Source organism: Diceros bicornis, chromosome 29, assembly GCF_020826845.1.
Source record: "Diceros bicornis minor isolate mBicDic1 chromosome 29, mDicBic1.mat.cur, whole genome shotgun sequence".
Lineage (NCBI taxonomy): Eukaryota > Metazoa > Chordata > Mammalia > Perissodactyla > Rhinocerotidae > Diceros > Diceros bicornis.
Genome location: NC_080768.1, coordinates 37325741 through 37342019, shown reverse-complemented (window position 1 = coordinate 37342019; position 16279 = coordinate 37325741). Strand labels below are relative to the sequence as shown.

The window sequence follows — 16279 nt, the reverse complement described above, 5'->3', positions numbered from 1 at the left end:
CTCCCCCAGGTCAAATAGATGTGATGTTCTAAAGGGGAAAATGTGGATGCAGGGTCTTGCTGAGGGAACCAAAGATGTTCTGCATCTCAAGGTGATTCGATACTAACTAGGTAAAACCAGCTCTGGTTTTACCTGAAGCGCAGGCCTGGGATGTGGAGCTCTGGAGCCAGAGTGATCACTGTAGCAGACAGGATAGAAAAAATCTTAACTTGGAGCCAATAAATGATCCTCAGCAATTTACTTAATTAGATTCTAGTAGTACTTTATAGTTTCCTAACACTTTAGCACTACAGCATTGTATTCAGTCCTCACAGCAACCTTGTGAATGAGGTCGGGCAAGTATTATTATGCTAATTTTACAGAAATACAACGTGACTTGCCTAAGGTCACAAAGCTCATAGATGTCCAAAACAGAACCCATGTCTTGGTCTCCTGACTCTCAGTTTACTGCTTTCTGAACCGTGTCAAACTCTTAGACATGATCTTTCTGATCATCCCTTAAAAATTACACACATGTGGACACACATATATGTATTGGGTACGTATGCATACTTTTTCATTATAAACTTATATATGCTCACTGCAGAAACATTGACAGGAGAATAAAGAAGAAAATGTGTCCTGTTACCCGAAACTATTACCATTGACATTTGGTATACTTTCTAGGGGAATCAAGTGCAATTTTGCTGTGAGTAGGAAGATGTTACCTGGGTTCACTGGGTTAGGGTATATTTGAGAAACGATAGTTTTTAGACCTTTGATTTTAGAAATATGTGACTCCATTTCCTTCCTCAAATCTACTTGGGTGTACTTAACCCCTCTCCTCAGAGCTGGGCTTTTCATAAATTGAAAGTGCTTGCTAATCCTACACCCATGCAACCACTGCGCCTTTTTTATCTTCTCATCTTTAATAGCTTACCCAATTTCTGGCTGACCATCTACTACCTAATGAGATCCTGCCAAATCCTCTCATTTCCTCCCTCTTACCCTTCCAAAATTCTCTTCCTCTCTAACCTAGTCTACTCCAAGTCTAGTGAAAAAGATGAGAATTATTAAAAAAACTTAAGTTCTCCTCCCATTTATAACTAATTGTGTGACCGTAAGTAAGTTACTTCACTCTTCTGAGCCTCAACATTGTCATCTTTAAAATGAGTTTGGCTCATATGATTTTTAAGTTCCTCTCTAGTCCTAACTGCCTTAGATTCCAGTATCAAATAAATTCATGCCAGAGTGTGGGTACCTGATAACCCTGACCTCCCAGGAGAAATTATATTTCAAAGGTGACCTCTTCTTGTTAGCCCAGATTAATTTATTCATAAGTTCACTCAATCTTTTATATATTCGTTCAATAGATATTTGATAAGTATCTATTAAGAACTGGGGATGCATGAGTCTGGTAAACAATATAGAGCATCCCTGGCATCATGAAGCTTATCATGTAACAAGAATACAAACAAGTAAACAGATAATTATGAAAAAGTGTGATATTACTATAGGGAAAGTACAGGAATCCAATAGCCATGTTTGAAGGGTAGCAGTGTGAAGTAGGTCTCTTCTGGAGCAATATTTAATAACAGTTATGAATAAAGCAGTTTTTAAACATTTTATTATATCTTATCAATTTTTATTGAATTTCATCATTACATTCTAATTACAGAATATAGATTCTAATATAATTGGAATCTTCTAATATAATTGCTTTTTATTGTTTTATACAAGGAATGCACAGATATCAGAAAAAATTATTTTGAAATCTTTCATAATGTACTCTTGAGAAGCTGTTGCATATTAATAACTCAGGGGTCTGATAGAATTAGCAGTGACGTTAATATACACAGACATCTCTGTCTTGAAAAATGTACCCATGCTTAGGTTTCATTACTTTTCCTTCAATAGGGCGTGCTCGGTTGTACTTCTTACAGACTTTAGGAAATACATGACTTCAGTGCCTCCAGTTCCTTTATTTTCCTTTTCTGATGGCTCTTCCGCTGTTTGGTTTTTCTTGGACTGCTGGCGTGCAGGAATCACAATGTACTTAGTTACTATTTGCAAATGGTAGCTTCTCAGGGAGACCATGGCTTTCACACAGTCATTATAAACTGCCTGCAGGCCAGCATTATCTTTTGAAAGGACAAACTCACGGACTGAGGGCGCTGACTCTAATGAGTGAAGAAAGTTTTGGTGAGCTGGTGGCATATAAGTTCTCATTTCCTGGAGGAATTCAGCAGCAGATTCTGAAGGAACAAGAGAAAGATGAGTTAGTAGGGAGACTGAAGCATTCCCCAATCCAGGGGAGAAGGCAGAGTGAGGTCAGAGTGGGTAGGAGATCACAAGCCAACATTGCAGCATGAGGCAATGAGTGTACAACTATCCCATCAGAAAGCTATTAGTCTTGCTACTGGTAATGGTAACTGTTGTAAAATGTACTTAATTCTGATAACCACATGAGCTAAACTCATTCCGTCAGAATAAAGATTTTTGTTTGTGCTTCCTTTCTCTCTTTCCTACTGTATTGGATCCTTCTACGAAGCCAGTGATACAGACAGGGTATATATTATCTATGCTTGACAGATCATGACACTAAGTCCAAGAGAGTTTAAAGGATCATTTTTAAATAAGTGAATGAACTAAAGAAAAAAGCATATTTTCACCCAGCCCCATGCTTCTCCCTTTGACTGTTAAATAGAAGTTTGGGAAAACAGAAAAACAGAAAGAAGTTCTTCCTGGAGCTTCTTCCTCTCCCCCCTCTAAGGCCCTAGAAGGACTACAGTGAGTGCAGCTCATCTTTAAACACGGGTGCAGACGCTGCCCCTGGGCTGCTGGGGCAGCAGGATGGAGGAACAAGGGCAGTGCCAAGCCTCTCTTTGTCATTAAGGTCTCCACCTCCCCAACTTCAACTCACGGTCACAGTCTCATTTGCAGGTGACGTTCTCTTTCTGAATCTGATCGTACATTTTCAGAACATGTGAGACTGGCTTCACCATGGCCAATCAGGCCTTATGTACATGTTCAAATTTCAAGATCAAGAGGGCGATGAACTTGGGTTTGCACTCTGGCTTCACTGCTTTCTAGTTTGTTAAGAGGGAGCCAGTCACTTATCCTCTGTAAGTTTCTGCTTATTTATCTGTAAAAGGGGATGATGGCAATAAAGTCTCTATTGTGTTGATTCTCCTAGAAGCATCAGGTAGGCTCAGATGAGATGCTGATGGGAAAGTAATTTTTAGATATTAAAATACTATTGTATTAACATAAGAGATGATTATTATTTGTCATTTTCCACTCACTTTCACCAGCACTCTGCTGGACACCGAGCAGAACATCGAAGCACTGAAAGATGCTGCTTTGGGCTGCACTGCCCCCTGCGAACTTCTTTGGGGTGTCCCAGACGCCTTCATACAGCAGACCTTCTGACAGCTGGGGGTTGCCTTTCCAGCTAGGCCAGGAAGGAAAAAGTAACTGTTATTTGGATTAATTGCCAAATTTTCCGATATAAAATCTTGCAATACAGGATGAATGGAAGGTGATGTGAGATCGATTTCATTTTTCTTCTTCCACACTTCCCCCTTCCCCTCCCATGCATGTTCATGCATGAGAATAATAAATAAAATGATCTGGAGCAAATTTGGCATACGTATTCTATGAATGGAACCTTACCTTGCACTAGCAAAGCTCATTCCACTCTCTTTAAAATGACTAGCTTTCCTGTCCACACTCCAGTGCGTGCCTGGCTAAGTAATAACAGAGAGAGTAGTCCATTCTTTCTCTACAACATGTATTTTAGGATGTAAATTATTTCCTAAACCTGATGGATAGTGGGGACCATCAGTGGGTATTTGATGTGTTCTTTAGGTTAACTGTCTAAGAGAAAACAAAATAAAGTATAAGACTACATACCCAGACAAGTATATGCGAAGAATACCGAAAAATTCGTTTGGGTCCACGTAGTCTATAAAAAGATGGGATGTGTTTAATTAAGCAGCATCAGAGCTATTGGGAGAAATCAAGATATTGTAAACAACTGATAGTGAGTGGATTTTAGCATAGGCTGCAGGAAAGGCATTAGGTCTGTGCAGAAAAACTCCTGAGGACAGGCTCTCACTCACCTGCCCTCTCCCATGTCCACTGAATGGAGTCTACCATAGAGCTAGCACACAGCTTGTGTCAAAGAGCCTGGGCCTGCCAACTGTGCATCCTCAGGAGACCAATTAAACTACCAACATTTCTTTAAGGCTACTTCATGTGCTTAGTGACATAACAGATAAACTACTTACATAAAGAAACAAACCTAAACAAAAAGACAAACAGAAACAAAGCCACCAGGAGCCCTATGGAGCACATTCCTGGGTCTCCCTCCCCAGTCTGCTAACATCTTTGATGTGAAGGTCAATCTTCTTGCCAAAGACCAATCAGCAGTAACTCAGAGCCCAGTGATATACAGTCTAGGAAGGCACACTTCCTTTTGCAAATCCTTGGTTATGTACTTTGTTGTTTTTTAGCTGTTAATTCTGCAATAACTTTTGAGCTCAATGGGTTTTCTCTGTTGTTTCTTAGTTCACTCGTAAAAAAGCAGAATTTCTAGAGAGTTCCTGTCAAGCAGAAGCTACGTTTTTCAGAACTTAAAACAGCCTGCACCTTTGGCAAGTTTCTCCGTGGTTTTTAGGGGGAGGCAAAGACATTCCTTAGAGCTAAATAGACCTAGCTTGGACTTCTGGCTTCATTAGTTACTCCCTGTGTATCTTAAGTCATTTATCTTATCTCTCTGAATTCAAATTCCCTTCGCTATAAAATGGACATAATAAAACCTACCACATGGAAAGTATAATGATTTAGTGAGATAAAATAGACAAAATGAGAACACAACCACTAAGTGCGAGTTGTTTCTCTTTCATTTTCTCAACAACTCTGACATCTCAGATAATCAGAAACATTTGACTGCCGGCGTACAATGTTGTATAGCACACAATACTTGCCATGAATTTGGTGAAACACTTCAAGGGCTTTGTGCAGACAAGAAGTTATATCAACCAATGCCTTTTGCAAAGTATCCTGGTCCTGATGTTGCACAGCATTGAATATAATGGGAATTTCCTTAAAAAAAAAAAAAAAAAGATGAATACTTAAGATTGCCTAGCATTAAACATTGGCATAGAATAAAATTCTCCTAAATCTTAATCCCTAAATTAAATTTGGGATTTCCATTTCTTTCTTCAGCTGAGTACCCTACGATTGTTTGACTAATTTCCTTATTTTTAATTACGCTTGCATTTGTCTTTATTCATTTATCATTTAGAAATAAGTTTATATAGTTTTATATATTTGTATTTCTAATAGTCAAAACCATTTAGTTTATGTGACTATGTGATACAGTTCCACTGCCAAATTGCAGTCAAAATATTTCTCTCTTATTGTGGTTTCAAATTTGATTCTAAATATTACGGCTCCTACATTTTATATTTTAGGTGATATACAAAAATAAATAAAATATTTATTTCTACCGGATGATACTTTACCTCCAATTAAATGGTCAAATGCTGTATTTAGTCAGGATAAAGTTATATCACGCATAATATAGCTCAGTTACTAAGTGACTGCTCTGCTTATGTGAATCAAGATACAAATTTTCCAATACAGATGAACATACTTTGATTGCAGAAGCAGCTGCTAGTTCCACCAATAAAGAAATCAGGAAGAATCCTTTGCCACAGTCCCCACCAGGAAATGAGAACAGAATGTCCATGTTCCTAAAGAAATCAGTCAAGGAAGTCAAGAATTCAGCAAAAATATTGGTATATTTATTGAGTACTTTATAGTTTTCAAGGATTTTTATTTATCCTATTTTATTTTCAAAATAATCTTGTGAGATAAATATGGCAGGTTTTACTCTCTCTTATTACATAGCTGAGAATATCAATGTTAGGTCCTTTATCTAAGATCATATGATTAATGGTAGATTAAGCTGGGACTTGAAATTCCATTGTAGAACTTTATACATATATTTAATATAATATATATATAATATATATATATGTTCGATGTTTATAGAGATATTTGCATTAAGGCATAGTTTTAAGAAGTAGTCTTTTTGCTTAAATAAATATATTCATATCCACATTTTTATCTGGAAACCTGATTCAGTTTCTCAGTGGTTTATCTGCCTTGCAAAGGAACTGGCTGGGAAATTCAAATAACTGATTAGACCCTATTTTCTTTTTTACTGAAGTTTTGCATTGGTGCAAACATGGTCTTAGTATCTGTGTATCTGTGAGTTTCATGCTGGTGAAATTTATGGTCTCTGAAGGTACACCGCTTCTGCAGCTTATTTGCTGTGTGACCTGTTTCTGCCTCAGTGTTCTCATCTATAAAATGAAACTGACGATATCCTCCCATTTAAAAACTTCCCATAGCTTTCCATTTTCTGAAGACACTGTTTAAATCCTTTATCATAGCCAAAAGTCCTATCTAATCTTTTTTTAAATTTCTTTATTCCTTTCCCATATCGTTACTTTCATCATTCACTATGTATCAGCAACACTAGCCTTCCTTCAGTTCTGATAATACACCAAGATCTTTGTCACTTCAAGGCCCTCACTCTTGCTGTTTCCTCCACGATGAACACTCTCATCTTCTCCTTCTTCTAGTTAATTCCTGCTCACTCCTCTGGACTCAGCTTAACCAACTTGCTGCAGGGACTCCTCCTTCATCTCTTTCTTTGGTTAGAGCTCCCAGTACTACTTTATCTTCTCACCCTTTTCTCTTAATCATATAGCAATGTACATAATTTTTATATATCTTCTTTCCTCCACATCGGCCCAGCTTCACTAGGGCAGGCTTATACCTATGATATTTACCTTTCTTTCCCTAGCTCTTAACCTCTGCTTGGTACATAGATCAAAAATAGTGAGGACTGAGTAAAAAGAACAGGTTTATGTTTCTGGCCGCTGAGGCTATTAAAGTCGTAGATACACAGGTGTGTGTGCATTTTGTATTATACATATTAATTACATTTCTATACATGCGAGTACTATTTTTGTATATATCTATAGCTATAATATCGAGCAGATACAGTCATATCACAGTCGTAGATATAATTAAGTGCTGGGATTATTTGCTCTTTAAACAATTACTTGAATTACTTTTTGCCTGAATTCAATTGGTCTTTTAAAAAATGCATTTGGAGAATATCGATGAACCTACATTTACTTCAAATAACAAATAATTCTTAGACTAAAATAAGAACCAAATACTTACTCATAAGTCATGGGCCTTATGAAAGCAGTCATGAAGCAATGGACCAATTGGAAGAGAGAAAGAAAACCAATTTAAAAATCAAATAGTTTTGAATTATTGTTATTAGATTTAATACTACTGATCTAACAAAAGTAAGACATAGTCAGATAAAAAAGAAAAACATACTTTTTTTATATTTCCTAAGTAGGCATTGCAAACACTTAACTCAGGACTTTATAAGTGAAATAAAAAATTAAATATGCAAGGAACGAACACATGAATAGTCAAAACTAGCTATAACTAATGAGAAACTTTTCTAGATCAAATCCTTTCATTTTCTGGTATCCCCAGGTCTAGAATACTCCTCTGCAGATACACACCCAGAGCCCTGGGAAACCACAATTCTCTTGTCCCCTTATCGTAGCAGATCTCATCGCTAAATGGTTAGTGCTACTGAAGATGTGCTGACTCTTAAACTCATCTGGATAGTTAAAAATTAAATTTGTAGAATCTCAAAAACATGTTAATTAAGAGCAGCCAGAAACAAAAGAGTACATACTCTCTGATCATTGATATGAAATCCAATAACAGAAAAAACTAGTTTTTGATGTGGCAAATCAGAATATATTTGCCTGGGGGTAGGGAAGGAAATGGAATGAAAAGAGCCACAACGGAATTTTCGGAGGTGATAGAAATATTCTATATGTTGCTTAGGATTACACATGTGTATGTAACAGTCAAATTCATCAAACTGAACACTTAAGATCTGCGCATTTCATAGCATGTTAACTATACAGCTCCCTCTCATATATGTGGAATACATTGGTAAGTATAGATACACCAGTCAAAGAAATCGTACCCCCAAAACAGAGAATAAAGCTCTGCTGCCAAAAATCAAACCGATGACGAACTCCCTGTTGATTCACACAGCAGGCACCCCTTTCATTCCTGTGATGACCACAGTTTACATACCCTCTGGGATCCTTTTTCTTCCAGTTTGCCAAGACACAGTCTGCATAAACCAGAATAGGAGGAAGTCCCAGCTTCTCAGAGAGTTTGCAGTAAGGAATAGCAATATTGCTAGGCAGGACCTAATTAAAACACACTATTTAGTATTAACCTTTGAAGTACCTTACCTTGTCTACTACTTCCAGAGTGCCAAAACATTAGCTGTTCTACATAACGGCATTTTGAAAGCCAACAAATGTAATTTTCTTTTCCTCCGTTTCATAACTTAATCCCGGTAATTGTTAAATGTTTACAGTTTGGATTTGTGTTGATGTGGACATAATCTGATTATATAGAGAAAAAAGAGGTAGATGGCAGGAAGAACAAAAGCTGTATCCTTGACTGTCTAACGGCCTGTGAATTATTCGCAGTTATTTGTTCATCCGTCCATCCCATGAATGTTTGTTAGGCAACTCCTCCATGCAAGGTACTTATTATCCACCAGCAATACAAAGATAAAATCAGTTGTCCCAAAGAAGCTCAAAGTAATCTGTAATTATGACTTTTGAATATGATACATATTAGAAGTGTAAACAGACTGCTGCTCTTGGCGCACAGTGATGACAGAAACTCTTCTCCTGGGTGATTTTTTAGAAAACCTTACCGAAGAGTGACATTGGTGCTCGGCCTTGAAGACTTAGCTGTGACAGAAGGAGGACTCTCCTTTACCCTTGCTTTATATTTCCATGCAGAATATATGAATTGGACTGACACTCTTGGCTTATCTCAGCTCCTTCACTCACCCTTCCTCAAGGAGGATTAGAGGCTCATCTAATTGTTGAGTTTGGGAGTGAAACTACAGCTCAGCCCTCTTTTCTCCTCAACTCTTTTCCTGAGCCTGTTATTCAGAGAATTCTGCTCTGTGTTTGGCCATATAGTGAAAGGCTCCTACCTTCATGGAGCGATCCTGTTGGGTAAGTGCACTCAGCAGGCCCATTGTTGCCCTGCTGAGTGAGAGCATATTCAAGCCATGTTCTCCAAACGCTCTATTAGTCATAAAGCTGACATTTTATTCTCTATCTGCCTGACTTCTTCATCTAACTATCATTTGCTTTGTAATCGGATGGTCCCATGTAATATTAAGGACATCCTTGTCATCAGCAGCCTAGGGTTGGAATATGTGTGTCTAACTAGACAAAGGACAAGGATGTTTGGTCCATCTCGGGTAGTGCATGGTGAGACTTCAGTGGTAAAGATGGTGTGACTATGTGGACCACTCCATAGTTCTGGGAAAATCATGGGAGCTATAACCCAAGTGGCTTCAGATTAGCTTAATACACTTAGAGACAATGATTTAATCAAGGGAACACAATGTTAGAATAGAATCACTGACTATCAAAGCAACACTTGGATATGTGCTTCCTGTTGCCGAGCTTGTGCCCCTGGGAATTCAAACATTTTGGTTGGCAAATGATTTACACGTGTTTCAAAAGGAAATAAATTTGGCCTCTCTCTGATTTAGAGAAGAGATCAAAGGGAAACAAAAAGGGAAGAAGTTTAATTGAATAATTAATTCGAAATGACTTGGGAAAAAGGAAGGAAATGTTCAAATACATCTTAATGTATTATAGACACTCATGAAGCTGCTAAGAAACTCAGATGCTAATTTCTTGTCCATTCTCAAGCCAAATGTGCCTTACATTGATCTTATTTTTTATATCTTATTTTTTATCCATTTATTTTCTCTTTTCACCAATTGCCTCATTTAAATATTTTTATCTTTTTATATATCTATTTTTATTGCCATCTTCTAAGACCCTGTTTTCAGAATGATGTGGTATACAAAAACTGGGTAAATTAAAAAAATACATTTTCATGTTTTCTTTTATAATTCTGATCTCCAGTCTGGTAAATTTATTATCTTTTGAGGTTGCCCTGTACATTCTGGTCTCCACATTTTTTGCTAGTCCTCTCTTTCTTTTCGTCTCCTCTCCTCTTTGGATAAGCTCTACCAATCTCTCAAGAAGTAATTCAAGTTCCACCTCTTCCTTGAAGTGTTTTATGATCATATCAACTATTTAACTCTTCCGGACTCTCGTTCTTCTGCACATAGTATATGCTACCCTTCATTATGGATGCTTTTTTTATATGCAATGCCCATGCATTTAGCAAGACTCGGAGTCTAGCAAGTCTAGTGAGACTGTGTGCTTAGCTAAATTTTAAGGTAGGTTGTAAGACCAGAACTAATCTTAAACTTTTTTGTGTCATCGCAGAATCTAGACACGGCAGTTTGATAATTATAAGGAAGTATAAGGTGTTCTCATGATTATGCAAAGCAACTTCTTCCTCTTCTTTACATAACAGGAGATGACATCACATAGGTGGACCATATGTGTTGTTCCATCTTTAAACAGGGTGTGCAAAGAAAAACAAGATAAAATACCAATTATCCTCGTCAAAAAAGAAACTTTCACTAAATGGCAGAAAGTACTTCTGAAATCTATTTTATCCCTTTGTTTGTGGTTTAAAGGTTAAGTATTACAGTCTGTATTTGTTTCATGCGATTAAGGTGCCAGATAAAATACAAGATGATATTATTTTAAATCTAAAGTTATCTATTGTTGATGAGAGTAGAGTGAAACCAATATCTTTTTCTATGTTGACAGATGTAAGATAGCACCTTAGCATTAACTAAGAAGAGCCATAAAATGTTCATATTTCCCAAAAGTCATAGAGAAAAATGACTCATATTCAAATATGTTGATTGTAGTGTCATTTACAATAGTAAAATATCAAAAATAAGTAAAGTATTTATCAACAGAGGATTGAATAAATAAAGTTAGGGAACTCAATGAAAAATTATAAAGTGATTTCCAATGATGACTAGAATGATTGTGTAGTAACTAAAAAATGCTTACAATATAATTTAAGTGAACAAAGCAGGATATATATGTATATGCACAGGATGCAGCAACTGTGTTATATAAGTAAAAGACTAAAAATCCAATAATGATAACAGTTGACATGTTAAGTCAGTGAATGTTTGTTTTCTTTTCCTTTTTTTTCCATTATCCAAACTCCACAAAATACAGTTATAATACTTTTCAATTTTTTTTACATTCAATGTAAATAGAATGTAAATCTACCATGTAGCACAAGGAATATTAGAAAATCTCCATACCTTACGGACATCTCCGTCACCTTTATTCCACACATATGCCATGGTGATATACCCCAGGACCAGATGTGCCAGGCGCTGCAACTTGTGCCCTTGGAGGTCATCAATGTTGAGTGTTTTTAACTGAGAATAAATGGAGAGGTTGACTCAAATCACTACGAGTGACATTATGGCTTCAAAACCAAGTTAAAAATGTCAATAAGCTATAATAGAAGACAAATGTAATATTTTTTCCAACCTTCTCAACTTCTGCACGTAGTTGGTCATTCTCAATCAATGTAGGCAGATTTTTAGCAATGGAAATCCAGACATCAAAAGGGTAAGGTAATTCCTCCTTGAACAAAAGAAAAAGGACTTTTATTTACTAGTGGAAGTTATTGTAAAGTAGTTTGGCCTCCCGCTGATAGTCCATCTTGCCTCTAAATCAATTCTGTGCAACACTGCCCTGACACACACTTACCTGTCAGGTAACATCAGCCCGTGCATTGTCACCTGCACACTCAGAGCTGAAGCCCGACTCTATGCCCCTCCTCTTCCTCTCTCTTCAAGCACTCTCATCTGCCCCTTGTGCAAAGGTTACCTCAGAAGTTCCACTAAAATCTTCCTGACTACTACAGTCTATACCCGTATGCCCAATTATGAATTCCATGGATTATTTCTTTTCACATTGTTAAGTAATTTATCATTTTTTTCTTCTTGGCTAGATTTTAAGTTTGTTTGAAGGGAAGAAAAATAGACATTAAATGTCAGTAGCAGAATAGGCACTTCACTTGATAATTTCTCATTTAATTATTATAATGACGCAAAAAATTATCATCTCCATGTCATAAGTAAGGAAAGCAAGACTCAGACAGTTCATGTGACTTTTTTCTATATATAGTTTATTATGATTCAAACATAAATGTTTCCAACTCTCAAAAATCCATGCTTTTTTAACATCTCACTACCCAATGGCAAGGATTTTACCATGCTTTTAATTCTTTATTTCTTAGAGAACCTGGCACAGTACTGGTCATGTAGGAGATGCTGTATATACATGGTGACTTCCTGCTTTTTGCCCAGTAAGTGCACATAGAATCCAAATGAAAGTGTTTCCCAGGATCTTATATTTACAATCTCATCTCAAGGGAAAACATACCAACAAAAGACCTAGGCAACACCTTGAAATAAGATTCAGACCCCTGAACAACTCCCCACATGCCCTGTCCCCATGCCTCCTTCATTAAGCTGCTTCTGGACATGCCCTTGGGGTCATCGGTACTGAACTATGGGGATGGAGTACAAATCAAGAGACTAACTCAAACCAACATGGGTAAGATTTTAAGCTTCAAAACAAAGTTCATATTATAAGTAAGCTATAAAACAAGAAGACAAATGTATTATAAAATTCAAACATTTTGGGGAGCTGCAGATAATTGGCCAGTCTTAATCTGTTAGGGTAGCTTTTTAGTAATGAAAGATACAGGCTGTATATTCACTAGATATGTCACCTTGTTTGCTCTGAATTTTGCTCCCTAACCACACAAATGCTGTGCTATAGTGTTTTCAGTAATATGTATATATTTTTTTGGTGTGCATTTCACTGTGTGGCACACTCGAATTTTTGGTTGTTGCTATTTTCCCCAAATAACAGAAATGTTTTTGTCATGTATCATGATTAGTGTCCTGACAGAACTTTCAACAAATGCAAGATTCAATCAATAATATGCTTCTGGTTCAGAGGATGGTATAATATAAATCAACGAAGAATAACACGGAGGGCCATTCTACTTCTGCTAGATTAGAGAATGTACTTTGTATCTATATGGAATCAGAAGACATAATATTTTCCTTTGGACTAGAAGCTGATAGATTAAAACAGATGAAATGGACATTTTTGAGCTCATAATTTCCAGGATCTTTAGTGAAGAAATAAAAGTAACTCTTTATTTTTCATGTTTCAGGACACTGACTCTAACTTCCTAAGCATCTCAAGTAGTAGTATTATTTTTTAAGTAGCTCAGGAAGAGCTTGTTTTGCTTTTGTGTGGGGGTTTTGCTTTAACTCTTGCAATCTATTCTAGAAGTCTTCATAATTACCACAACTGTTTTATTTTTTAAGAGAACCGACTCTTTGGGGAAAAAAAAGACTAAACTTGATATGAAGTTTTGTAGTTTCTGAAAAAGAATTTTTATCGTATCGTTGATAAGTACATCCTTGAAACCATTTACCCTGGCAAGTTTATGTGCTTGTACGGAAGGGGGAGCAAGTCTGAATATTACTGATTTGCAAATATAAAATAAACCTGATGCTTTTAGCAATAAAATTAAACATATGCTTAATTTTCTTAACTTAATAATTTGAAGAGGAAAATTAGATTGGGAGGAATTTGCTTTAGATTTGCCTTATTAGCATGGTGTTTACAGGATGTTATTTCTAAGTACAGTGAGATTGGAACTCTGAATGAAAATATATTTGTTGCCTATAAAGGTGCTCTCTAGAGTGTGGACTCTAACTGTTTGAGCCACAAACAAATAGAGATGTACTGGCATACAGAATTGTTACAACATGCCAACTGGCTCCTAGAAATCCTCTCCTATAATCTCACATACCTTGTTAAACCCAAGAGTGGAAAAAAAAAGCAATGCCTTGTAGTCTCTTCTTCTCTTAAGACAGGCAGCATAGCATAATAGTATTAAGATCATGAAGGCTCACATCCCCTCTCTACCACTGCTAGCTGTGTGAGTTTGGATAGTTACTTAAATTCTGCACAGCTTACATTTCTCATCAGGAAAATGAGGTTACTAACATACATAACTTTTAGGATGGCTGTGAAGATGGAATAAGTTAATATTTGTAAATTGCTTTAAAAATGCTGTATAAATGTTTGATAATTAAAATATTGATGCTGAGATGGTTCTCATGGCATTCTTTGGAGGACAACTTGGGAATATGTAGTTTTTAAGGTAAACATGTACTCTACATGCCTTACACTTTGCAGGCGAAACTTGTCAAATAAAAAAGTTAGTTCAGACCCTCACTTGAATCTTATGCTCGGTAAACAACAAGCAATATTAACACATCACTAAGTTGCTTGATGTGCCATCTCAAAAAACCTAATCAAAGTAAGAACATATACTTTGTACAATTTAAGGTATATCAGCTGAGAAAGGGAGTTCCTTTGACTCATGGATCATTTATTACTTTGTTTTTTTCCGAATGCCCTCTGAAAATGCAATTTTATTAAGCCAAAATACTTCCATAGTTTCCTTATCTCATCACCCTCTGCATCTCTGTAAGATAAGTAAGTGCATCTAAGAGTAAATTTCTAGGCAGAAGATTTTAAGAAAGTTAAGTGAGACCCATTTATTAAAACTCTGCCTCCAATTCAGGCACTGCTATATCCATTTGTTAGTAGAAATTACCTATCCACATTTGTTCAACAGAAGTTAACTTATCCAGGTAAGTAATGATAAGAAAATACTTTTGCCCATATTTCAGTGCCCTCTCTTACCAGTGGATTTGGCAGAGCGAAGCCCAAATCTTCATCTATGTGGTATTCTTCTTTGATTTTCCAAGAATTTTCCACAGGAGATGCCATACCATACACAATTCTTGCAGCCTACTCCTCAGTTCCTCCTCAGTGTCTCAGGAATTTCAGAACATCTATTTATTTCAGAGGTTGCCATAGCCAGTGACCACAAGTTACCATGTAGGCAGCTAAGAAATCACTTCCCCTTTTGGAATAGTTTCATTTTCTTTCTTTCTCTCTTTGTAATTTCATCAACATTAAAACTACAGAGGCATCACTTCACTATTCATCATACGAAGAAACTGAAAATTTATATTCTATATCAAATCTTTATCATTGGGAATATTATTTGTTTTCTGCCATAGGGAAAGTCAGAAAGAACTTGATTGAAATAACAAAAACCATGAAAACAGGTGACCAGAAAAGAACATTTTTATTTTATGAGAACTTTTAAATCTGTGAATTAAAATAATAAATTTGATCAAGGCTAAAGTCCTAAACTATTATTTAGTTATTACTGTCATTGGCTTTCTTTTAAACTTCCAGGATTCTCATGAAAATATTACTGTCCTCTTTCAGCAGTCATGAAATACAACCTGTGGCACACTGAACTATTAGTCAATGACTCTGAAGTAGAAAAAAAGGAGAGCACATAAAGAATTTAGAAATATAGTACCTCTCCACCTCCCATTTTTTCTTATCAGTCTTTTATCTGTGATCATAATGATACAGTTCTTTCTTCTTCATATTCCTAGTAAGTCATTTTTAGGAAGATTTTCCTGCGTCTCTACTATATCCGACTGCTAAGGACTGATGAGGTAACAGTCCTTCACATTTGGAGACTTTGTAACACATTAAAAGTTGAAAGAAAGGAGACAATACCTTGAAAATGTTTCTTTCAAAATGCAAATTAAAACTGCATTTGGTAGAGGTTTTCATGGTGCATGCAGGTCTATGATCACTTATAGGCACTGTTCAATCTTAGGAACAAAGCTGAAGCAAGTCGTATCGTTCCATTTGATGATCAAAAGGAGAAAAGACAAGGAGTTATTGTTCAGTACATTAAAAGAAAATGCAGTTTTGTCATCCAGCTTAATCAGTACTTGAAATAAATTTTAATAGCACATGGCTTTGACTATGTTCTGGAATAGTTCTCACACTATTCTTTCCTATTACATTACGATTTTTTTTAAATGCTGTAGTTTTACAAGAATATTTTCTCTTTATAGGAAAGAAAAAGGAAACTGAAACAAAAATTACGTAGCAAAGAGAAGACAATTTGTAAGCTTCTTTAAAATGAATGGTTCATGAGGCTGATACTTTGGAAACCAGGTGAAAGGAAAAATCAAACAAAAAATATCATGTTGGCTTATCATATCTATATGAAAGCCAAAAATACCAACAAAATATTGAGA

The 16279-nt window shown here is 36.2% G+C and overlaps 1 protein-coding gene across 1 annotated transcript; it reads right to left on the bottom strand.

Moving 5' to 3' along the window:
• Positions 1-1681: 1681 nt before the first annotated feature.
• Positions 1682-15113, bottom strand: IDO1 (indoleamine 2,3-dioxygenase 1). The gene is made up of 10 exons (XM_058525272.1): positions 14847-15113; positions 11592-11687; positions 11357-11476; positions 8200-8318; positions 7249-7263; positions 5642-5741; positions 4971-5088; positions 3895-3946; positions 3285-3433; positions 1682-2234 (listed from the first exon to the last, which is right to left on the bottom strand). Exons 1-10 carry the CDS (start codon positions 14931-14933, stop codon positions 1879-1881), a joined length of 1212 nt encoding a protein of 403 aa, XP_058381255.1. The 5' UTR covers positions 14934-15113; the 3' UTR covers positions 1682-1878.
• Positions 15114-16279: the final 1166 nt, after the last annotated feature.